General features: G+C 43.0%; 7 protein-coding genes across 7 annotated transcripts; 5 read left to right on the top strand and 2 right to left on the bottom strand.

The window, feature by feature from the left end:
• Positions 1–976, top strand: LOC8062326 (probable glutathione S-transferase). The gene is made up of 2 exons (XM_002459058.2): positions 1–379; positions 469–976. Exons 1-2 carry the CDS (start codon positions 62–64, stop codon positions 856–858), a joined length of 708 nt encoding a protein of 235 aa, XP_002459103.1. The 5' UTR covers positions 1–61; the 3' UTR covers positions 859–976.
• On the top strand, positions 1,397–2,792 carry LOC8077355 (glutathione transferase GST 23). Its single transcript, XM_002459057.2, has 2 exons — positions 1,397–2,077; positions 2,199–2,792. The coding sequence occupies exons 1-2, from the start codon at positions 1,754–1,756 to the stop codon at positions 2,580–2,582; spliced, it is 708 nt and encodes a 235-aa protein (XP_002459102.1). The 5' UTR covers positions 1,397–1,753; the 3' UTR covers positions 2,583–2,792.
• Positions 5,203–6,496, bottom strand: LOC8081335 (probable glutathione S-transferase). The gene has a single exon (XM_002456887.2). The coding sequence runs from the start codon at positions 6,187–6,189 to the stop codon at positions 5,479–5,481; it is 711 nt and encodes a 236-aa protein (XP_002456932.1). The 5' UTR covers positions 6,190–6,496; the 3' UTR covers positions 5,203–5,478.
• LOC8062325 (probable glutathione S-transferase) lies at positions 7,091–8,066 on the bottom strand. The gene is made up of 2 exons (XM_002456886.2): positions 7,688–8,066; positions 7,091–7,589 (listed from the first exon to the last, which is right to left on the bottom strand). Exons 1-2 carry the CDS (start codon positions 8,048–8,050, stop codon positions 7,218–7,220), a joined length of 735 nt encoding a protein of 244 aa, XP_002456931.2. The 5' UTR covers positions 8,051–8,066; the 3' UTR covers positions 7,091–7,217.
• LOC8062324 (probable glutathione S-transferase) lies at positions 12,494–13,709 on the top strand. Its single transcript, XM_002459056.2, has 2 exons — positions 12,494–13,072; positions 13,222–13,709. The coding sequence occupies exons 1-2, from the start codon at positions 12,662–12,664 to the stop codon at positions 13,594–13,596; spliced, it is 786 nt and encodes a 261-aa protein (XP_002459101.1). The 5' UTR covers positions 12,494–12,661; the 3' UTR covers positions 13,597–13,709.
• LOC8062323 (probable glutathione S-transferase) lies at positions 14,801–15,852 on the top strand. Its single transcript, XM_002459055.2, has 2 exons — positions 14,801–15,150; positions 15,265–15,852. Exons 1-2 carry the CDS (start codon positions 14,839–14,841, stop codon positions 15,634–15,636), a joined length of 684 nt encoding a protein of 227 aa, XP_002459100.1. The 5' UTR covers positions 14,801–14,838; the 3' UTR covers positions 15,637–15,852.
• Positions 17,779–19,064, top strand: LOC8062322 (probable glutathione S-transferase). Its single transcript, XM_002459054.2, has 2 exons — positions 17,779–18,241; positions 18,518–19,064. Exons 1-2 carry the CDS (start codon positions 17,930–17,932, stop codon positions 18,887–18,889), a joined length of 684 nt encoding a protein of 227 aa, XP_002459099.1. The 5' UTR covers positions 17,779–17,929; the 3' UTR covers positions 18,890–19,064.

Below are 22,814 nucleotides of genomic sequence, written 5' to 3'. Positions count from 1 at the left end.
TAATTTGTATGGCCAAAGCTAAGATAACTAGCTACTCCAGAAATTAGCAAAGCAAATCAAGATGTCGTCGTCTCCACCCATCAAGCTCATCGGCCATTTCGCCAGCCCGTTTGTGCACCGCGCGGCGGCCGCCCTGCGCCTCAAGGGAGTGCCCTACGAGTTCATCCAAGAAGACATGGAGAACAAGGGCGAGCTGCTGCTGCGGCACAACCCCATCCACAAGAAGGTGCCCGTGCTCCTGCACGGCCACCGCGCTGTCTGCGAGTCCCTCGTCATCGTGGAGTACGTCGACGAGGCCTTCGACGGGCCGCCGCTCCTCCCCGCCGACCCCTACGACCGCGCCATGGCACGCTTCTGGGCACATTTCATGGATACCAAGGTATACTTGTTGCTTCATCGTCCTCCTGCAACTATGCGTGCATTTTCTGATCTGGCAATAAAAGAGTTTTTTTGCCTGAACTTGAGCAGTGCCGGACGCCGTTGGTTCTGTCGTTCTTGACGGAGGGCGAGCAGCAGGAGGGGTTCCTGAAGGAGACGAAGGAGAACCTGGCCCTCCTGGAGACGCAGCTTGACGGCAAGAGGTTCTTTGGAGGCGACTCGGTTGGCTACCTGGACATAGCGCTCAGTGGAATGTCTCATTGGATGGCTGCGTTCGAGGAGATGACCGGCGTGAGCTTGCTGGCAGACGACGACTTCCCTACTCTGCGTCGCTGGGCGAAGGAGTACAGTTCTAACGAAGATGTGAAGCAGTGCCTGCCGAGCATAGAGCATCTCAAAGCCCACTTCTCTGCAACTGCAAAGAAAGACAAGGTCAAAGCAGTGGCCACGGCGATGCTGCAGCAGCAGCAGCAGCAGTAATCCGGTGATGGCTCGTCGTTGTGTGAGAACATGCAAACTACTCCTATTCCTATATATGTTAGTAGGGCCATGATGCTGTTGAAATAAAATAAAATGGTAGTTTACTGCTTGATGACTATATGATATACGTATATTTTTAGTTTGCAAATGCTCTGGTTGCAAGTACGGACCTCTAAAGACTCGACTTCTTCCAATTCAGTCCTCGAATCAATGAACCACAACTCAGAATCGATGCCATCAAGCAGTAAACTACCATCAAGCACAAGGTTGTTAAACTAAGGTCTTGTTAGAACTGGGGTAGTCATCAAGCAGTAAACTACCAATAATCTTTCCGGCCGCAAGGGTAGTCATCAAGCTGTTGAAATAAAATAAAATGGCAGTTTACTGTTTGAGTTTGACTTATTAGCACAAGGTTTAGAACTGGGGTACTGTACAATCTTTCCGCAAAACTACAAAACAAGATGAGGTGAGCGCGCTAAACGAATCAGTCAAAAAACTGAGGCCCTGTTTACCTCGCGAATTTTTTCATTTGACTACCGTAACACTTTCGTTTATATTTGATATTCGTTTGTATTTGATAATTAGTGTCTAACTATAAACTAGCTAAACTTAAAAAATTTGTCTCGTAAATTATAGAAAAAATATATAATTAATTATTTTTTATCTATATATTAATGTTTCTTTTAAAGATTCGATGTGACAGGCACCGAAGCAGCCCGGAAGCTTCGTGCACATAAACATATATGCCTCGTCTAACAAACCCTTAATTAAAACATAAAAAATCTGGCTACAAATAGCAGCAACCCCACTGCCCTGCCCACCGAGTGGCGAGTGCCATCAACCAACAAAGAAGATCACGGTCGACGACGACTACGGCCGGCGAGAGCAAGCAAAAATGAGCGGCAGCGCCGCCGTAAAGGTGATCGGCTTCTTCGACAGCCCGTTCAGCCACCGCGCGGAGGCGGCGCTCTGCCTCAAGGGAGTTCCCTACGAGCTCATCCAGGAGAAGGACCTGCGCAACAAGAGCGAGCTGCTGCTGCACCACAACCCCGTGCACAAGAAGGTGCCCGTGCTCCTCCACGGCGACCGCCGCGCCGTCTGCGAGTCGCTCGTCATCGTCGAGTACGTCGACGAGGCGTTCCACGGCCCGCCGCTCCTCCCCGCCGACCCCGCCGACCGCGCCGCCGCCCGCTTCTGGGCCCGCTTCATCGAAGACAAGGTAAACAGTTAACCCCGGCCGGTTGACATCACAATTCACAAGCTAGTTTCTTCAGCGAAGTCGTGAATCGTGATCGATCGAATAATGGTGTGCATGCATGTTCCTGGACGCCGGCCGGCAGTGCTCGACGTCGTTCTGGCTGGCGATGTGGACGGAGGGCGAGGTGCAGCAGGGGTTCATGAGGGAGATCAAGGAGAACCTCAAGCTGCTGGAGGGGCAGGTGAAGGGGAAGCGGTTCTTCGGCGGCGACGACGTGGGCTACCTCGACGTCGCCGCCAGCGGGTTCGCGCACTGGCTCCCGGTCTGCGAGGAGGTCGCTGGCGTCAGCGTGGTCACCGCCGAGGAGTACCCGGACCTGTGCCGGTGGGCGAGGGAGTACACCTCCCACGACGCCGTGAAGCAGTGCCTGCCCGACAGGGAGGAGCTGCTCGCCCGTTTCAGCGCCAGGAAGGACTCGTTTGTGGCCACGGCGAGGTCAATGGCGCCGGCGCCGGAGAAGAAGTAGTAATCCTGCCTGCGTGCATGCCACAGTAGGAATTAATTGTTTGTGTCGAGGTCAATATGGGTTGTTGAAAATGGGTGCATGGATAACATAAAAGAATTGTAACAAGTGGTCAGGACTGCTGTCACGTATGATGGCTCCCGGGTGTTTGGTTCCAACTTTGTTTGACTGCTTGAATAAAAAAGAAAGTACCGGCTGTGTTCCTTAATTAAATCTCAAATGTTAACTTTTCGATATTTTTAGATTAAGGGTCCATTTAGTTCTTCATTTGGGCAATTTTTCTTTTGGTTTTAGCCCACCGTTTTGTAGAATGGAACTAAACACCATCCAAATTTTTTAGCAAAATAGTTGCAAATTTGCATTCTAAATTTTAGTCTCAAAAGCCAAAAAAAAAAACCCAAAAGAGCAGCTTCATATATTTTGAATCCTAAAAATTTTGGCATTTTAGATTGAACTAAATACACCCATGAAAATTTTGGTATTTTGTATTTCATAATTTCAAAGTATTTGATATTTTGTATTTTGCATTCTATAGGAAACTATAAACACACCCTAAGGAATATAAATATTTCGGTCTCCAAACATTCACGAATGAATGAGTATAGCCGTTTAGCACAAATTCACGACACTTACATCATGCTCCACCATACGGTAACACGAATCGTTAAGACTCCATATACAAAGCAGGGGCGGATCTACAATAGTAGCATGGGGGTACAGTTGTCCCCTCAAAATTTCTTGAAAAACATCTAGTATATATACCCTTTAATAACATATACATATATAATACATTGTTATATACAATTGCTAGTCTACTCAGCGCATACAACAGCCTCAACACTCTACATTCACGGCTATTTTATCATCGTTTAGTGATTTAGTTATGTTATATCCATATTAATGAATTATATCACTTTTGTCCGTACTCCCACAATTAAAATCCTAGATCCGCCACTAATACAAAGCAACGACATAAAAAATAAGACTCAATCCGACTTTTAGAACACCATCCAAACTTGTTGAAGATCTCGCTCACCAACATAAGCTTTAAAAACTAACTCTTGTTTATAATTATCCGTGGATAAATTTATCATTATAATTTCTTAACATAATCTTTGTAACACAATTTTTATATAAGAAATTTTACGAATAACATAACTTGTACGTAAGTTTTCATTGTTCCATGTTTTCTTAAACAAATTATAAGCAACTTATCCTGCACATTCTATAAGTTTTGTTTCAAAAAAGTTATCAACTCAAAATTTTCGTAAGCATTTGCTCCGAATCTAGCTGAGTACTCCCTGTTGCGATGATCTCATCCTTAGGTGTTTGAGACCAAACACAGGGGTTTAGGGTTTCAGTGTCAGTGTTGCGGGTGCCACGAGTGGCCTGCGTCCACGTAGTTAAAAGAATCTAGGTGAAAATCTTGCCTAATTTCATCGTGCCAGCGGCGATGGCGCAACCTATGTCATCTACCCCCTTAGAGGCGTCATCGAAGCTTTTGTTCATTCGGGGAAGGGCTAGATTGAAAGTCCTACTCGTGTGCTTCTACTAGTGTTGTTGGCGTCTACAGATGTCAATATTCTTCCTAAATGCATCATTAGAGTACTCTGCTACCCATCTCCCACTACCCTTGCCGGAGTTGCTACTCATGTGCCCTATACGTGCTTCGAGCTTCTCGTCGCAAGGGTCTATCCAGCATGCTTGGTGTTGTCGCAGTCGATTGGTTCTTCGTAGTGGACAACTACGCTATCACTCTTGTTTGGCAGATGCTTTGTCGTTGTTGTTGTTCAAGCAGATACTTTGCCGCCACGTCGCTTTGGGTGTCCTGCCCTCATGCCGATAGTTGAGGGTGTGTGATGGCCCCCTTTTTGCGAATACTTTGCTACGTTCACTCTGGTGGATACTTTGCCGTTATGTTGCTCGAGCGGATACTTTGTCGCTGTAGTTCGTCACTTCTTGATGGATGCTTTGCCATTGTATTTTCATATCTTTTGTTGGCACCTTTACCTTGATGTATTTTCACTTTGTAGGTATATTGTTGGATAGGTTTAAGGTGTGTGGTGGAAAGTCTCTCTCTAACGTCTTTCTTGTTGTTTTGTTGTCATCTAGGCTAGGAACCATCCTCTGTGTGGTTATGTAACCGCATCCATAGCTGCATCGTATAAGCCGTTCTTTCTGCTCTTCTTCTAAGAAATACGCGTGAAGTCATGGTCACAAAAAAAGATCAAATACTAGGATGAAGTGTGATATTATCTCATTCCTATCAGTCTATCCCGTCCCGAACTAGTTAACGCCATCTTACTTTTCTTGGTGGGTTACTGAGTGTCTGACATATTAATTGAATACTTGAGTATGTATCTTTTCTTTTCTTTGACATAATGATAAAGAGGTCTAATACATTTGCTTTGTTTAGATCCATTTTTTTGGATTTTGGACACCGTAGCATTCTCGTTTGTATTTGATAATTATTGTCCAATCATGAACTAACTAGGCTCAAAAAATTCGTCTCGCAAATTTAAACTGTGCAAGTAGTTATTTTTTATTTATATATAATGCTTTATGTATGTATCGTAAGATTCAATGTTATAGGGAATCTTAAAATATTTTTGGATTTTGGAGGTAACTAAACGAGACCATAGATTTCTGTCCATTGGTGAAACAAGAACTCTGCATACAATTGCACTGGTACAGCGGTACTCAGGTATTGGTAAATAAAAAAAAAAGTAATAACTTGTTGGTTTGCAGAATTGAAAACTTGGAACTACGGTACATAGTACTACTACTCCGAATTTCACTGGGCACATCTACGTTATTCTGAAAAAAAAGCCCGCGCGGCATTCGTGTCCGTACACGCGCAGATCGACGTGTAGTACTGTACCCAGTTACAGACTTTTCACTACTGCGACTGCGATAACGTCGCATTGACGGCCGCCTTGTACCTGTCGAAGTTCTTGGTGAAGTAGGCGAGCAGCTTCTCCCGATCCGGCATGCACGGCTTCAGATCCTCGCAGGCGCAGTAGTCCCTGCTCCACCGGCACAGGTTGGGGTGCTCGTCCTCGCTGAGCACGGTCACTCCGTTGAGCTCCTCGATGACGCTGCGCCAGGGGCCGAGCGAGGACGCGGCGACGTCGAGGTATCCCGCCCTGTCGCCGGCGAAGAACTTCTTGCCGTCGAGCTGCGCCTCCAGCAGCGCCACCAGCTCCTTGGCCTCCTTCTCGAACCGCAGCCGCGCTTCGCTCTCCTCCACCCAGATCGCCATGAAGAACGGCTTGGTAAGCTTGTTCTCGATGAAGTCAGCCCAGAACCTGGCGGTGGCGCGGTCGTAGGGGTCGGCGGGGAGGAGCGGCGGCCCGTCGAAGACCTCGTCGACGTACTCGGCAATGACGAGGGATTCGGAGATGGCCCTGTCGTCGCCGTGGAGGAGCACGGGGACCTTCTTGTGGACGGGGTTGTGGTGGAGTAGGAGGTCGCTCTTGGTGCCGAAGAGGTCCTCCAGAATGAGCTCGTACGGCACGCCCTTGAGGCACAGCGCCGCCTCCGCGCGGAACGCGTACGGGCTGCCGAAGAAGCCGATCAGCTTCACCGGCGGCGGCGGCGGAGACGACATGTCCACCTGCTGGTTCCAGCTGCTTCCTACTAGCTACTATGCTTGCTCACTTGCTGCTATCCTGGCCAAACAAATCTTAGACAGTTGTTATTTATGGGTTATGGCCACATGAGCAGATCAGGAAGATATGATATAATATAGGAGAAGTCATCATAAAACCGATGATGTGTGTGTGTGCGCGTGTTTTTTTTAGCTAAAATCGATGTGTGTCATAGACCCATAGTGCCTGAATGCCTGGCATAAGCAATGACCTCAGCATAGATCTGAGGGCTTTTTAAAACTATTTTATTTATCAAGCTTCGGTTCCATAGGCCTTGTTAAAATTTTTGGGTTTATCTATTATAGTTATTCAATTATGGACCAAGTAGGTTCAAAAGATTCGTCCCATAAATTATAAATAAATTTTATAATTAGTTATTTTTTATATTTAATGTTTTATGTATAAGTTTAAAGATTTAATGTGATGAAAATCTTAAAAATCTTGGAAAACTAAACAAGGTCGTTGAAAGAAAAAAGTTTCAGTTCAGTGGCTGACCCACCCGGTCGGTTTTGGTGGACTCTGGTTGCGGCAGCTTCACACGTTTCTTGGCACCCACGTTCGTTTGACAAGGACGGAATCTGTCCACATCCCTTTGCCTTGCTCATCTATACTCTACCTGTATAACCATCCTCTGTGTTCATTTGATTCTAAAATAATCGCACATGTTTATCTTAATTTCTAAACAGTCAAATTCTTTATAAGCCTGACTGAACAAAAATAAAACTTGTGTGTGGATGTTTTCTATATTTATTAAGTTAATTCAATCAAAATCGGCATGGAATGTTTTGAGCTGTTTTTTTTATATGATGAGTTGACCATCGGAGCACTAAATAAAGTAGTAACTACACTACAGTACTATAATTTTCATCAAAATTATGAAGTAATAACAACTAAAATCACGAAATAAACATCTGAACACAGGCCAATTGTCATCCATACATTATTCCACACACAAAGACATGTTCTAGCCACCACTTGTAGCATCCAATTACTGCTTCAACCATGCTTTAGCCATCATTTTGTAATTCTCCTTGCGTTCAGTATAGAAGGCGACGAGCTGGTCTCTGTCCGGGATGCACTGCTTCAGAGCTTCGTAGGAACTGTACTCCTTGGACCACCGGCGTAGAGCAGGGTACTCGTCTTCGTCAAGCACGACCACTCCGGTCACCTCCTCTACCATGCTGAGCCAAGGACCCAACACACAGGCAGCTATGTCGATGTAGCCGATGGTGTCGCCCCCAAAGAACCTCTTCCCCTTGAGCTGCGCCTCCAGAAGCGCCAGCTTCTGCTTGACCTCCTCCACTAGAGTCTTCTGCGCCTCGCCCTCTACCCAGTGTGCCATCCAGAACGGCACGAAGAGCTGTTTCATTTTCATCACACCAGAGTTCAGCAAAAAAACAAGCAGATGTTCAGATTTCAGAAGAATCAGGGCCTTCTAGTTTCTGAAATGAGAATTACCTTGTCCATGAAGTCTGCCCAGAAGCGGACCATGGCACGGTCGTAGGGGTCGGCCGGGAGGAGCGGCGGCCCGTCGAAGACCTCGTCGATGTACTCGACGATGACGAGGGACTCACAGATGGCCTGGTCGCCATGGAGGAGCACAGGCACCGTCTTGTGGACAGGGTTATTGGCGAGCAGCAGCTCGCTCTTGTTGCTCAGGTCTTCCCGGATCAGCTCGTATGGCACGCCCTTGAGCCGCAGAGCGGCCTCAACGCGGTGCGCGAATGCGCTGGTGAGATGGCCGAGGACCTTAACAGGCGGAGACATGTTTCGCTGGTTCTTCTGGCTGCTTGCTGTTTTCTTGGAGAAGCACCGAACCATTCCTGTTTATAGGAGGAAATCAAGACTGCTTGGCTGCTTTTTTTAATTATTTTTTAAGAAAGGGGCTGCTGCTGCTAGTCTGCTACAAGAAGAAAGAGCACTTTGACACAACCATCTGGTGCTTAAAAAAATTCCACAAGGGGTTGCTTGGTTGCTTCAGTAGTTCAGTCCACAGAATAACTTCAAAAAACCTGTCCCTTGGGCCAATAAACATCGTTGAAGGCAATGAAGCCTTCAGGTGAAAGTGGGCCCGTTAGTCTATGATCACTAGGATTAATGCAGCTTGATAGGCTACAGTGGTTTTATTTACCAAAGATCTGGAGCTATACTGAACCATAGGCCTGGTATAAGCAGTGGCATCAGCAGATCCATGTGTGGGCATTTTTCTTCCTATCATAGCTGAACAAGTTTCAGTTTTGGCTTGGAAACTTCTTTCAGTTTCAGTTTGTAGCAACGTAACGGCGAACGTCGTTCCAGTAAAAAATCCCAGGTTCTGAAAACTTTCAATTTGGGTTAGGGAAAAGTTTTTTTTTTTACAGAAGATTTATTGAAAAGCGAAAACAAGAAGAGCTACAACGTTACAGGGTTACAAGGAAACAAAAGAAAAGTTCAGTTCAGATTTTGAGAATTTGCTCGTTTGGCCTTTGAACTTTTGGTCCAAAATATAAAGATATCTGACAACAGGGAATATGAAGGATTCATTTCAACCTCTAAGGTTAAGCTTTCAACTTAAAACAGGGGAAAAGATTCTGCACCTTATTAAACTTTCAAATCCATCTATTTTTTACAGGCCTAGTTTCTATCCAAGCAGGGTTAAGGGTCTGTCTAATTTTGGGATGAAGGGGATGGGATTGTCCTATCCCATTTTTTTGGATTGGGACAGTTTCATGTTTGTTTGAGGAACAGTGTCGTCCTGTTTCATATTTGGTCAGAGGAACAAAGAAAGATAGGATTAGAACTTAGAAGCCGGTGAGGTGGGGCCCACGTGTCATGCTCCTTTCCTTTTCCTCACCCGCATCTCCTAAAATAGAGCACATTCAAAAAAACACACATCCAAGCTCCACCCACCCTTCCTCGTCGGCGCGTGCCCTTGCAGCCTCGCTCAAAGTGAGTATTGCAGCATAAAAAACATCATATGGATACTTTTCGGCATAATATAATAGTATTTAGTAATATTCGCTTAGTATACACATAATGGTCATAAAGAACATAATATAAAAAAAATAAAATATAGAGCAAAGTATAAGGGAAAATAAAAACGCGTAATAGAGAAAAATTAAAAAATCATCATATGGATACTTTTCAAACATCGTAAAATATACTAAAGAATCACATATACCATAGAGCATAGCAAAATATATATATATACATGAGCACCACTAAATATATCATAGAACATCACATATATACTAAGTGAACATCATAAAAAACATCATAGAACATCTTGTGTAGACTAAGTGAACATTAATACCAAGTAAGCAGCAAAAAAACATCTTAGAACATTATGTGTATACTAAGCGAATATTACTAAATACACCATAGAACATCATTGAAAACATTATGGAACATCGTATATATATTATGCGAACATCACTAAATACATAATAAAACATCACATGTATACTATATGAACATCAAATGTATAATACGTAAACATCAAATATATAAGAAGAATAAAAAAGTAAAAAATAAATTATTAAAGTAATTTGTTAGAGTAAAACAACAAAGAAGAAACATTTTATTAGAGTAAAACAATAAAAAAAAATATACACATAGAAACATGATTAATAAATGATATATACATGGAGCACATAAAATAAATGAATAACTTAAATAAGGACAAAAATTATAAAGAATAATGAAAAATCACATGAAACAAAAAATAAAAAAATCAGAGAAAAAAATAAAAAATAATAAGAAAAAGAAAGGAAAGTAAAAAAGAAAAGAAATAAAAAACATGTAAACATAAAAATAAAAGAATAATAAAAAATCACATAAGCAAAAAACAAATAACATAAAAAATGAAGCATGAGAAGAAAAAGAGAAAGAAATAAAAAAATTATAAGAAGTAGAAAAGAAAAGAAAAAATGAGAATAATAAGAAAGAAAAAAGCAAATGAGAAACTAACGTACATACCTGGGTGGGATCGGAATCCAGAAAAGAAAATAAAAGAAAAAAGAAAAAGAAAGAAAAGAATAAGAGAAGAATAAGATATATAGAAACAAAAAATGAAAACTAAAACTAAAAATAAACGAAACAAGATTAGAAAAAAAGGCTCACAAAAAAGAAAATGAAAAAAATAAAGAAAATAAGAAAAGAAAAAGAAAGACAACAGTGACACCAACTATCAGCCCATATACGATACAAAAACCGCATGGTTGTGGGTCGACCACGACACCACGTCATGGGCCATCCTCGCATCCAGCAACCCTGGCTACTGCCTCGCGGAATTCTTCGGATCCGAACATTCGGACCCGAGCACTCGTCCGACGTTTCCCGCGCTGGGCAATGAGATGTTTCCCGCCCTCCGCCCGACGTGAAGTTTCCCGCTAGGCTTCGGCCTGCTAGGCTTCGGCCTTCCAGGTTCCAGGTACGTAACTAAAAGTAAGTTTCTCTTCCTTTTTTTTTCTTTTCTTTTTGTGCTTCATTTATTTTTTTTGTTTTTATTTTCTTTTTGTGCTTAATTTTTTTTGTTTTATGTGTTTTTATTATTCTTTCCATTTTTTAAATTGTTTATCTATATTTTTTTCTTTTTCTTTTTATTTTCTTTCCTTTCTTTTTTCTTATTATTTTTCTTTCCTTGCTTCAATTTATTTTTTTGTTTCATGTGACTTTTTTTTATGTTTTCGTATTTCTTTTTTTTGTTTACTTCATTTAATTTTGTTTTATGTTTATTCTTTTTTCTCTCTTTTTTTTCTTTTCTCTTTTTACTTAATGTTTTCTATAGTTTTTTCTTTTCATTTATTTTATATTTTCATGCTTCACTATTTTTTTGTTTTATGTTTTTTTATTACTCTTTTAACTTTTTATATTTTATGTTTCTTTTATTTTTTTATTTTCTTATTATTTTGATGCTCGCATGTTGTGCATGTAATGTTCTTTGTTTCTTTACTAATAATTATATTTTCTTTCATTTATGTCTTTTATTTATTATTTTTATGATGTTATTTTTTTGGTGTTTTATGTAGTTGACATGTGATTTTTATGTTTTTTTATGTTCATATGTTATACATGTGATTTTGTTTATATTCACGTGGTATACATATAATATAATGTATTTTGTAATGTTTACATAATATATATGTCATGTTCTCATAGCATAAACGAGATGTTCTATGGTGTTTTTTTATGCTCACATTCACATAGTAAACATATAATACTTTGGTATGTATTTATTGATGTTCACGTAGTATATATGTGATGTTCTATATTGTTTTTAGTAATGTTCTATGATATATCTAGTGATGTTCACTTAATATACATTTTATTTTCTATGATGTATTTAATAATGTTCACATAATATATGCGATGTTCTATATTGTATTTAGTAATGTTCTATGATATACTTAGTGATGTTCACTTACTACACATATGTTGTTATATGATGTATTTTATTGGTGTTCACATAATATATATGTGATGTTCTATAACACATTAAATGATGTTCTATTATGTATTTAGTTGTATCTATGGTTTATTTAATGTTGTTCGTGTAGTATATATGTTCTATTGTATTTTCTATGTTTGCACAATGTATGATGTTCTATAATATATTTAGTGATTTTTTATGGTGTATTTACTGTTGTTCACTTAGTATATGTGATATTATATAGTCTATTTTAGGACGTTTAAAAAGTATATGTGTTATATTCATTTTTATTTTTCTTTATTATGTTTTCTCTTATGCTTTACTCTAAATTTTATTGTTATTTATTTATGTTATCTGTCTATATTTATTTTTATATTATATTATCATCAATCTAAACTAGAATATTATTATTCTAAACTGAGAACATTTTTTTATTGAAGACGGAACATTGTTTCTATAAACCTAGAACATCATCTCTGCTCAAGAATGTTCTATCTTCATAAGATAAATGTTCGTTAATAAAATATTATCTAAATATATTCATGTGGGATCTTATTTTGAAGGATTTATTGTAACAAAACCGTTGGTGTAATCGGAATTTAATTTGAATGATTAGTATAAAAGTTATAGCTTTTTTAAATCCGTTTAAAACTATTTGCATGTACCAGTTCAGATGACGTGGGATGAGATGAGTGTGAGTCAAAATCTGCCGTGTGCTACTCTTGGTCTGTAGGTGCTAGGCGGGAAAATCTATTGATAAATATCTGAAAACAATTTGGCGGGAGTCTGCCCGGACAGACGGACTCCGTCCGAACGGCCGGACCCGACGAGCCCCCACTGCCTCGCAGCATCGGTTCGGTGCGCTCTTGTCCATAGAATTCATCGCGCGGCAAATTTGCGCGGGAAACATCGACGCTGAGTTTGGGTCCGAAGTTCGGACTTGAAGAATCCCCTGTTTGGTAGCCCGTCGCCGTCGCAGATTTGTTAATAAAGATGATGGATTTTCGGGAGTTGTTTAATCGATGCATTCATCACTGCTCCTGTCCTCCAGCCAATATCGGAATAAAGCTTCGCCGGAAGAACGGGCCGGAGGTAGAAGATCAGAGGAGATGGCGACCACCGAGCCGGCGGCGGTGAGGCTAATCGGCTCTTTCGCCAGCCCGTTCGTGCACCGCGCCGAGGTGGCCCTGCGCCTCAAAGGGGTGCCCTACGAGCTCATCCTGGAGGACCTGAGCAACAAGAGCGAGCTTCTGCTCCAGCACAACCCCGTGCACAAGCTCGTGCCCGTGCTCCTCCACGGCGACCGGGCCATCTCCGAGTCGCTCGTCGTCGTCGAGTACGTCGACGAGGCCTTCGACGGGCCGCCGCTCCTCCCCGCCGCCCCCCACGCGAGGGCGGACGCGCGGTTCTGGGCCAACTTCATCGACCAAAAGGTACCAAGATCGATCTGACGACCTGTCTTCTCAGTACAATTTGAGATCCTTCGTTTACTCAAAAACAATTTGAGATCCTTTTTTGAGCGGAAAAAGCTATGATCTTGAGTTCGCTGATGGTCAACGTCAACACCTGCTTGATCGCGCAGTTCGCGAGGCCGTTCTGGATGTCGTTCTGGACGGACGACGAGGAGCGCAAGAAGGCCTTCGCGAAGGAGGCGAAGGAGAACCTTGCGCTGGTGGAGGCGCAGCTCAAGGGCCGGAGGTTCTTCGGCGGCGACGCCATCGGCTTCGTGGACATCGCCGCCTGTGGGCTGGCGCACTGGGTCGGAGTCATCGAGGAGGTCACCGGAGTAACCCTCGTCAACGGCGAGGAGTTCCCCGCGCTCCGCGAGTGGGCCGACGCCTACGTCAACGACGCCACCGTGAAGCAGTGCTTGAGGAGCAGGGACGAGCTCGTCGCCTATTTCTCGGCGAGGAAGGAGATGTACTTGTTGCGAGCCAGGGCTGCTCTGCGCAAGTGATCTCTGGATGTCATGTTTCCTTGATTTGTTTTAGTTGAAAACAATAATGAGTGTAACAAAATTGCAGCTGGAACATTCTATATACCAGTCTGTTCTGTACTTATCATTGTTCAGATTTTGTGGTGCTTGGGAATTATAATGACCTTAGGCCTTATTTAGTTTGTGAAGGAAAAAAATTTCACGACACTGTAGCACTATCGTTTGTTTGTGGTAATTATTGTCTAATTATGGACTAATTAGGCTCAAAAGATTTGTCTTGTCAATTCCGACCAAACTGTACAGTTAGTTTTTATTTTCTTCTACATTTAATACTCCATGCATACGTCTAAAGATTCGATGTGACAGAGAATCTTAAAATTTTTTGGGTTTTTGGGTGGAAGTAAACAAGGCCTTATTCCATTTGCACACACAGAAAAGACTTATATATCAGTCTGTTCTGTACTTATCATTGTTCAGTTTTGTGGTGCTTGGGAATTATAATGACCTTATTCCATTTGCACACACAGAAAAGACTACAAATTGTTGAACCAACTTCTGAAGTACAACACTATTGCCCTGGCCACCAGTCTGTACTTATCATTGTAAGCAGTGTAGAAATTGTTGTAATGTACTATACTATGTACTGAACTTTGCTTTCATTTTTTTTTGCTTGCTTATACTATGTACTGAACTTGCTGTAATGTACTAATTTTCACATTGCTAATTTACTGGATACAGTCTTGCTTGGATGGAAATTGGATCTGTAAAAAAATAAACAGACAGATTTGACACTTCAAGAGGCAAAATCTTTTCCCCTGTTTTAGAGTTGAAACGAATTCTTCATATTCACTGTTGTCAGTCAAATGTCTTTATATTTTGGAAGGGAGTTTGAAAAGCCCAAACAAGCACATTCTCAAATCTGAACTAAACGTCCTCCTCATCCATTTTTTATGAGTCAGTTCTGACCAAACTGAAAGGTCAGAACCAGAAATTCCTTAATGGAATGACGTTCGCCCTTACGGCCATACAAACTGAAACTTGTTCAATTATGTTCACAACAAAGATACCCACATATACTGAGGTCACTGCTTATGCAGGGCATATGATTCACTACATCTTAAGTTTATTATGTCAAAACATTTTGACTATATCAATATGAGCCAAAGCCAAGCAATCTTGATTATCTCCTATAAATAGCAATGGTTTAGTAAGTTTCTCCAAGCACAAGCAGATAGCAGCAAGAACCAACAAGCAGAAAGAAACATGTCTCCACCTGTAAAGGTCATCAGCCATTACGCGAGCCCATTCGGGCACCGCGTCGAGGCCGCTCTGCGTCTCAAAGGCGTGCCTTACGAGCTGGTCCAGGAAGACCTGAACAACAAGAGCGAGCTGCTGGTCGCCAGCAACCCTGTCCACAAGAAGGTGCCCGTGCTCCTCCATGGCGACCTGGCGGTTTGTGAGTCCCTCGTCATCGTTCAGTACGTCGACGACGCCTTCGACGGGCCGTCTCTCCTGCCGGCCGACCCCTACGACCGTGCCATGGCCCGTTTCTGGGTTGACTTCATGGAAAACAAGGTACCATGCATTGGCTATAAGCCTATAACCTGCTGTCTGACCTGTTCGCTTCTGATTATGAAGTCTGAAACATTTGCTGACCGTGCTATGCATTGCCCGTTTTACTGAACACAGTGCTCCAAGTCGTTCTGGCTAGCACACTGGGCGGAGGGTGAGGCGCAGAAGGCTATGGTGAAAGAGGCCAAGGAGAACCTGACGCTCCTGGAGGCGCAGCTCGACGGGAAGAGGTTCTTTGGTGGTGACACGGCCGGCTACGTCGACATAGCCGTGAGTGCGTTAGGACCTTGGCTGAGTGTGCTTGAGGAGGTGACTGAATTGACCTTGGTGGACGCCAAGGAGTTCCCTGCTCTATGCCAGTGGTCCAAGGAGTACAGTTCCAATGAAGCGCTCAAGCCTTGCCTGCCGGACAGGGACCGACTCGTCGCCTACTTCACTGAAAACAAGGAGATGTACAAAATGTTCGCCAAGACAATGTTGCAGCATTAGTTGTGTGCAATGCAATGCAAGAGCATGTCTTTACACTTGGAATAATGTATGGACCGGATCAGAAATACTAATAGTGTGTGCAGAAGCAAAACAATATTAAATGATGATTCTTTGAGGTCTCGGGTGTGTTGGGGTGGTGGTAATCAGGATATTACCAGGACTGTTAGGTGTTTCGAACTTTTTCTGCTTAATGAAAAACACGCAACGCGTGGTCTCGAAAAAAAAGTTGTGTGAAGTCGACAATTAAGCTATTTTTTATATTCATTTTCAATGTTTGAAGTGATATGGCTAGTTTTTTTCTTGAAATTTTGTTTCATATATATGTTTAATCAGCTTTTTATTTTGTTTAACCACCATTTATTTAAATGACCGTTTGGTCTGAATAAATAGCTAAGCGTTACGTGACCGTTTGATATGTTTAAACGCTTAGGCTAAAATTGAATTTTATATGAATATGAACTAGTCAAACTGTCAAAGTAGGGCAAAAGGTCACCAATTTATGACTAAAGGAGTAATATTTCTCTTCAATAGTCTGACTCTTATTCATTAACTTTCTATTTCATCTAGAATGAAATGTACATGAGTAAATTCTACGGCTGGTCTCTAAACTTGCACAACGGTATCATATGTGTCTTAACTCTCAAATTCGCTTATGATTCTAGTTAAAACAGCCTGCTTGTTATATTTTGCCTGTGCTATGATCTATATTTCTGAACGCTTGTTATTTAGACTCTATTCTTTGTCTAGACTCATCAAATTTTCTAGGTCTGGCATTGTCTTTTTACGGTGCTGAAATGTATGATAGAAGAGTGTGTTAGTAATGACCATGATGTTCTTAAAATGGAATACGTTTTTTTGGCATGACTCACGTGTAAAGTTGAGCATGCAGCCCGCGGGCCGAAGACACGGCCCAAAGCACGGTGATATGGCCCGGTCCGAGTACGGCACAGCCCGATCCTAACTAGGCCCGGGCCAGCCCGAAGCACGTAACGGGCCATGCTTGGCGGGCGGTATGACCCGGTCCGCTTTTAACAGTAGGCACGGAAATTTGTGAAATTTAAAATATCGTTACATGACTTGTCAAACTTATAATTTTTGACAAGTGAAATATGATCTTTGAGTATATTGTGTTATGTGAATTGTGAAATATTAATATCTACGAATTGAATATGATTTACTTATGCTTTGTTAAATTCTGTATTAAATTTGGTGTTTTTCATATAGCTGGCCATGGGCCGGCCCGAAGCACTATTGGGCCTCGTGCTTTTCGGGCCGGCCCGGCCCGAAAATCGGCCCACAGGCCATGCCTAGGCCGTCAGGCAGACACGGTCCGGTGGCACGCGGGCCATACGGGCCCGTGCCCTATCGGGTCATGCCTAGCATGGGCCCATGCCGTGCCGGGCCGGGTCAGGCCGTTGATCATCTTTACTCACGTGGTATACATTAGTAGGGTAAAATAAAAGTAAAACTAGGGATGATCAACTTTGGTGTTTGATTGTTATTGTCTTTTAATTTTGTCAATGCCAAACAGACGCCGCCGCTGGTGGCTGTAATTCTCTAGGAGGCTAGGATAGGAGTAAGCTTTTTTTTAAAAAAAAAATCACATTTCTGATTCCCACTTTGCTAATTTACTAGATACGCTCTTAGATTGGACGGAAACTGGACCTGTAAAAAACAGATGAATTTCATCAAAGTTTAAGGCGCAGAATCCTTTCCCCCGTTTTCAGTTGGAAGCTTAATCTTCAAAGCTGAAACGAATTATTCATATTCACTGTTGTCAGGATTTTTTCTATTTTGGACCGAAAGTTCAAAGCAGAAACAAGTGCTGGAAAATTCCCAAACTCTGAACTGAACGTATTCCCAACCCAAATCGAAAGATCAGAAGCTGAAATTTCTAAACTGGAATGACGTTCGGCCTTACGACACTACAAACTGAAGCTTTTGCCTGCATATGGATATGCATGTGCTGAGGTCATTGCTTATGCAGGCATATGGTTCATTATATCTCCAGATCTTTGGATATGCATACGGATGAATTTTTTTAGAAGTTATTCTGCGGACTGAAGCAACCAAGCAACTCCTTGTGGAACTTTTTAAGCATTAGATGGTTCGTGGTTGTGCAAACTTGCTCTTTCTTATTGTAGAAGCAGCAGCCCACCTACGTCTGACCATGTCAATATGACCCAAGCAATCTTCATTATCTCCTATAAATAGCAATGGTTTAGTAAGTTTCTCCAAGCACAAGCACATAGAGTAGCAGCAAAGCAGCAAGAACCAACTTGCGGAAAGAAACATGTCTCCACCTGTTAAGATCATCGGCCATTACGCGAGCCCATTCTCGCACCGCGTCGAGGCCGCTCTGCAGCTCAAGGGCGTGCCATACGAGCTGATCGAGGAAGACCTGAGCAACAAGAGCGAGCTGCTGCTCGCCAACAACCCTGTCCACAAGAAGGTGCCCGTGCTCCTCCATGGCGACCGGGCCATCTGTGAGTCCCTCGTCATCGTTCAGTACGTCGACGAGGCCTTCGACGGGCCGCCTCTCCTCCCGGCCGACCCTTACGACCGTGCCATGGCCCGTTTCTGGGCAGACTTCATTGACAGCAAGGTACTCACTCTCATTTCAGAAACTAGAAGAGAATCCTTGATGAAGCGGCACTCTGGGTGGCTGCTGGTTTCAGGGCGCTTGGGGCGTTGGCTGGCCAGTAATTCAGTAGTATTTTCTTTGTCTCTTGCTGTTTAACCTGCTTATCCCTTACTTAATGAAATACATGCAGCGCATGTTCTCGAAAAAAGAAACTAGAAGAGAATCCAGTTCTTGCACTGTAGTGAAATCTGAAAATCTTCTAGTTTTACTGAACGCTGCTGTGATGAACCTGAACAGCTAGTCAAGCCGTTCTGGCTGGCACACTGGACAGAGGGCGACGGGCAGAAGGCTCAGGTGGAAGAGGCCAAGCAGAACCTGGCCCTTCTGGAGGCGCAGCTCAACGGGAAGAGGTTCTTTGGTGGCGACACCGTCGGCTACGTCGACTTGGCTGCCTGTGTGTTGGGTCCTTGGCTCAGCGCGGTAGAGGAGGTGACTGGAGTGGTTGTGCTTGACGAAGACGAGTACCCTGCTCTACGCCGGTGGTCCAAAGAGTACAGTTCCTACGAAGCTTTGAAGCAATGCGGCCCGGGGAGAGACCAGCTCGTCGCCTTCTATACTGAAAAGAAGGAGATGTACAGGATGTTCGCTAATGCATTGTTGCAGCAATAGTTGGGTGCCAGCTCATTTGTAATTTTCATGATCTTTTTCCTCTCTTTGTTTGTTTCCTGAATTCCCCTTCTCCCCTCCTCACCTCTTCTGTCTTAGCTATGTACGTACTTTGTTTATTCTGTTTTTAATAAAATACAGTGGGAGATCATTGCTCCTCCTGATCCCTCAAAAAAAATTTGGGTGCTACAAGCACTGCATGACAATGTTAGAAATGCTGTGAGAGGAGAGGATAAGAAATGCTCCTCCAATCTTTGACAACCATAACACACTGGCAGTCTGTTTTCACTACTACATTTGTTTGTCTTTTTGGTCCCTTCTTTTTTCCAATATCCTTGTCCACTTCCACCTCCTGTTGTTCTACTGTCTTTGGTTGCTCTTGTTTTCCATACTTGTTACACTTGATTGTGACTTTGGTGACTTCATTGTTCCTTCTCTTGCTTGCAGTTCTGAAGACAGAGCTACCACTGTTTCAAAACCAGCAAGGTATGCGTAGAAGTTGAAAAAGTTGAAGCATCACCTTTGGTTTTAAATTCCATGCCTAGCTGTGGAGTGTACTTGCTATTGGTATCTGCCTTGTTTCCTTCAGAAGCTGCCATCTACTCTCTGCTGATAAATTCATCAATCTCTTATTCAGTGATTAGTTCTCGGCTTCCATTTCTGCCTGCCCCATCTATTTCTTCAGCTGACACACTCTGTTCTGATGTTGTCAATGTTGAATCTTCTACAACACTTGCTGGTTCTTGTATTTCTTGAATTTCCATGTTTCTGAAGATGGCATTCTGCCATTGTTCTTATTCAGGCTTTGATAAGTATTCGTTATCCCAGTCCCTGAGTATGTACTCTGACGTCATGTCTTTAGAGTCTTACCTCAGATTGTGTAGTTGAGTAATTGAATTCTTTGTTTCTTTCAGGGCTGGTGTTCATGTTGTCGAGAGCCATCTGCAAAAACATATTGTCAGGAATAAAGGCAAGTTTTTCTGATGGTTTGTTAGTCTGCTTTTTTTTTTTGGCATTCTTCACCTGTTTCCCTGTTCGCTTTCTAGATAAGACATAGTCAATCCCTGTGCAACATTCTGATATTTGTGTATGTCCCTGTCCTTGTAGATTTTCCTACGTAATAAAAAATAATAGCACTTTTTGTTAAATAGAAATAAGTACATTGTCTTTTTTTGAGTAGTATTATTCAACTTTTCACATCTATATAATCTGTTTTATTTAACCTAAAAAAGTTGTGTACCAAGCAACATACTTGTATACAACCCCTGCATTTGTTGAGATAACTGAAAACATGTCCAAATGTTATTAGAAAAAGAATACATTGACTTTTCTTAGTTGCATAGCTCATGCAAATTAATAAATTTTTTTAGAAGTGTAAATATGTTTTAGAGCATCTCCAAGAAATTAGCTAAAAACACTAGCCAAATTTACTGATTTAGCTACTCTCTAAAATAGATTTGATAGAAAAAAATATTAGAGTACTCCAACCGACTCTGTAAAGGATGGCTAATGAGCTAGGCTATCCAAAAATATAGAGCGAATAAGGTGGGATGCAGAACTACTAAATTTGAAGAGTCGTTTACATAGTATGTTAGAAACATTTTTCCTTAAAATAACTAAATTTATCTTTAGAAAATGATTTAGCTAATCTCTTGGAAATGCTCTTATTGAGTATATTTCTTCTTGGGAGTTTCTAATTTTGCTCCATTAGCAACCCTGTCAAGCTCTCCTGTGTTTTTTTATGAGATATTATTTTTTTGTGGCATCAGGTTCTGTAAATAATGAATCAACATGCTTTGTTTCACATACCTTGCTGCTGCTATGCCATTGGTTTGCACTGCATTGTCCCATTTCTGTTCTTTCATTGTTTCAGCTTCCCCCAATAGTAGAAGTATTTCCTTTTGTTTTTGTTGTTTGTGTTGATATCCCTTCTTCTATCTGCACAATACATGATCAAGTTTTTTTTAGGCTAGTCTCAGTGGGGGTTTCACCAGGATGTCATGCACATTTATTAGAGCGCCATGTCAGCAAAACTGCACTTTTTGCATGAAACGAAGAGGAGAGAGAAGGAAGTAGTTTCACCATAGTGAAACTCCGCTGGCGTTGTTTCCCACGTGGTGAAACAGGATGAAATCCCAACTGAGGACTAAATTGTTTCACCATCTTGCATGTGATCCAATCATTTTGCAGTAATTAAATGCTTTGCCCAGCCTAGGAAACATCAAAGTGAAACTCATGCATTGTGGAGGTTGTTTTATTGTTCGTTTCATTGATGCTCTGTCAACAGATTTGTTTTGGAAACAGTGTATTGAAACGGACCATTGAGACTGGCCTTACAAAACTTAATGCAGGTGCAGTTGGATCGTCACTTCCGAGTTCCGAGTTCCATCGTAATTATTCCCGATGAGCCTAAGTGCAGCAAGCAGTAAATAGCAATGCATGCAGGTGCAGTTGGATCGTCACTTGCTTGCTGGTTCTACTATTTATTAACCCCACCACCCTTGTGCCCCCTTCGTCTGCCTGCCTGGGCACAGCACACCAACACCACAGGAAACCTTGAGGGTCGATCGAGGCCTTGGCGCAGGGCTGGTCCTCGCTTCCTGCGGACCTCGTCAACCGCGTCGCCGACTGCCTCCTGGCAACCAACGACCTCGACTGCTACACCGACCTGCGCGCCGTCTGCCACCACTGGCGCTCCGTCACCGCCGACCCCAGCCAGCATGACCCGCGCTTCCGCCCCAGCCCCCAGCCGGTGGGTCATGCTGGATGAAGACAAGGCCGCCGCCGCCAACACCGCCGACGGGGCCCTCCTTTTCGTCAACACCGCCTCCGGCCGCTTCCTCCGCAGGAGCCTGCCGCTCCTCCGCGACCGTGATTGCTACATCTTCGTCACGAGCACCCCCGACGGCCTCTCCTCGTTCTGGCGGCCAAGGACCCTCCTCACGCCGTGAGCGTCCTCAACCCCTTCACCGGCTCTATAACCCGTTTTGCGGCGCCAGCGTCACTGTCAACCTGCTCGCGAGAAGCTTGGTTTACTGGGCGGAACCCCAGAGCGAGTCTTTCTCTGTCGACAAGAACCACGGCGACTGTCCTGCAAGCAGGCTGCCCCTGATTGCCGCCGCCGGCAAATGTGCTGCCGCTAACCGTGAATCTGTTCCCGGTGCCGAGAACATCTTCGATAAGTTTTCGTCCGATGTGGATGACGACTGCCGTTGTTACGCGGTGGCGGCTGCCGGCGGGGATATGTTGGCGGTCTTGAAGTGGCGCCGCCATGGCGTCGATGTTTTCAAGGTTGACGCTGCTGGGAATGTGGTCGACAGTGTCAAGAGCATCGGGAGCCAAGCTCTCTTCCTCGGCGTCAGGTGCCTTGTTGTTGACGCCGATTACTTCCCAACCGTTGAGCCCAACTGCGCTTACTTCCAACTCACCGACCAGTACCTAGACCAGCGTTACATCTACAAGTTTAGCATTGGAAGAGATTATTACCATGAAGAAGAACCAGAGCTAGTCTCAGCAGCTATGGGCAACATGCGCCCTACGACATTGACGCAGCTCCTGTGCAACTACACCATGGACATTCCAGTTCCAGGTCATCTGCTAACGTGGGAAAGAAGATGCTCCAACCTAGAGCTCGAATGTGAGGACTACATCGATTATGTTGATGGCGATTTTGACGAGTACTCTTGGTATCAACCATATCCGGACTTTGATCAGTATGTATCGTCAGATGATGATGACTATTGCCCGTGGTTTTAAATACTCATGTTAAGCTATTGCTCCTTTTGAAGCCATGTAAGCTTTGGGCGCTAAATCGATCGTGCTTTTGGTGCCACCAAGTTGCATAATTTTAACTTTAAAATGGAACTGCTATTTTAATTTCAGCTACAAGAGCGATGATTTAGCTATGGTCTACTTATCTTTTGATGCT

This window comes from Sorghum bicolor, chromosome 3 (genome assembly GCF_000003195.3).
Source record: "Sorghum bicolor cultivar BTx623 chromosome 3, Sorghum_bicolor_NCBIv3, whole genome shotgun sequence".
Taxonomy (NCBI): domain Eukaryota; kingdom Viridiplantae; phylum Streptophyta; class Magnoliopsida; order Poales; family Poaceae; genus Sorghum; species Sorghum bicolor.
This window is presented reverse-complemented; position numbering and strand designations above follow the sequence as displayed.

Bases quoted from the DNA above. Each gene is read 5' to 3' on its own strand.
- LOC8077355 (XM_002459057.2), top strand. From the start codon at position 1,754: ATGAGCGGCAGCGCCGCCGTAAAGGTGATCGGCTTCTTCGACAGCCCG. The intron at 2,078-2,198 runs GTAAACAGTTAA...GCCGGCCGGCAG, and splicing joins CCCGCTTCATCGAAGACAAG to TGCTCGACGTCGTTCTGGCT.
- LOC8062324 (XM_002459056.2), top strand. From the start codon at position 12,662: ATGCATTCATCACTGCTCCTGTCCTCCAGCCAATATCGGAATAAAGCT. The intron at 13,073-13,221 runs GTACCAAGATCG...TTGATCGCGCAG, and splicing joins CCAACTTCATCGACCAAAAG to TTCGCGAGGCCGTTCTGGAT.
- LOC8081335 (XM_002456887.2), bottom strand. From the start codon at position 6,189: ATGTCGTCTCCGCCGCCGCCGCCGGTGAAGCTGATCGGCTTCTTCGGC.
- LOC8062326 (XM_002459058.2), top strand. From the start codon at position 62: ATGTCGTCGTCTCCACCCATCAAGCTCATCGGCCATTTCGCCAGCCCG. The intron at 380-468 runs GTATACTTGTTG...GAACTTGAGCAG, and splicing joins CACATTTCATGGATACCAAG to TGCCGGACGCCGTTGGTTCT.
- LOC8062323 (XM_002459055.2), top strand. From the start codon at position 14,839: ATGTCTCCACCTGTAAAGGTCATCAGCCATTACGCGAGCCCATTCGGG. The intron at 15,151-15,264 runs GTACCATGCATT...TACTGAACACAG, and splicing joins TTGACTTCATGGAAAACAAG to TGCTCCAAGTCGTTCTGGCT.
- LOC8062325 (XM_002456886.2), bottom strand. From the start codon at position 8,050: ATGGTTCGGTGCTTCTCCAAGAAAACAGCAAGCAGCCAGAAGAACCAG. The intron at 7,590-7,687 runs GTAATTCTCATT...AAAATGAAACAG, and splicing joins GGGCAGACTTCATGGACAAG to CTCTTCGTGCCGTTCTGGAT.
- LOC8062322 (XM_002459054.2), top strand. From the start codon at position 17,930: ATGTCTCCACCTGTTAAGATCATCGGCCATTACGCGAGCCCATTCTCG. The intron at 18,242-18,517 runs GTACTCACTCTC...GAACCTGAACAG, and splicing joins CAGACTTCATTGACAGCAAG to CTAGTCAAGCCGTTCTGGCT.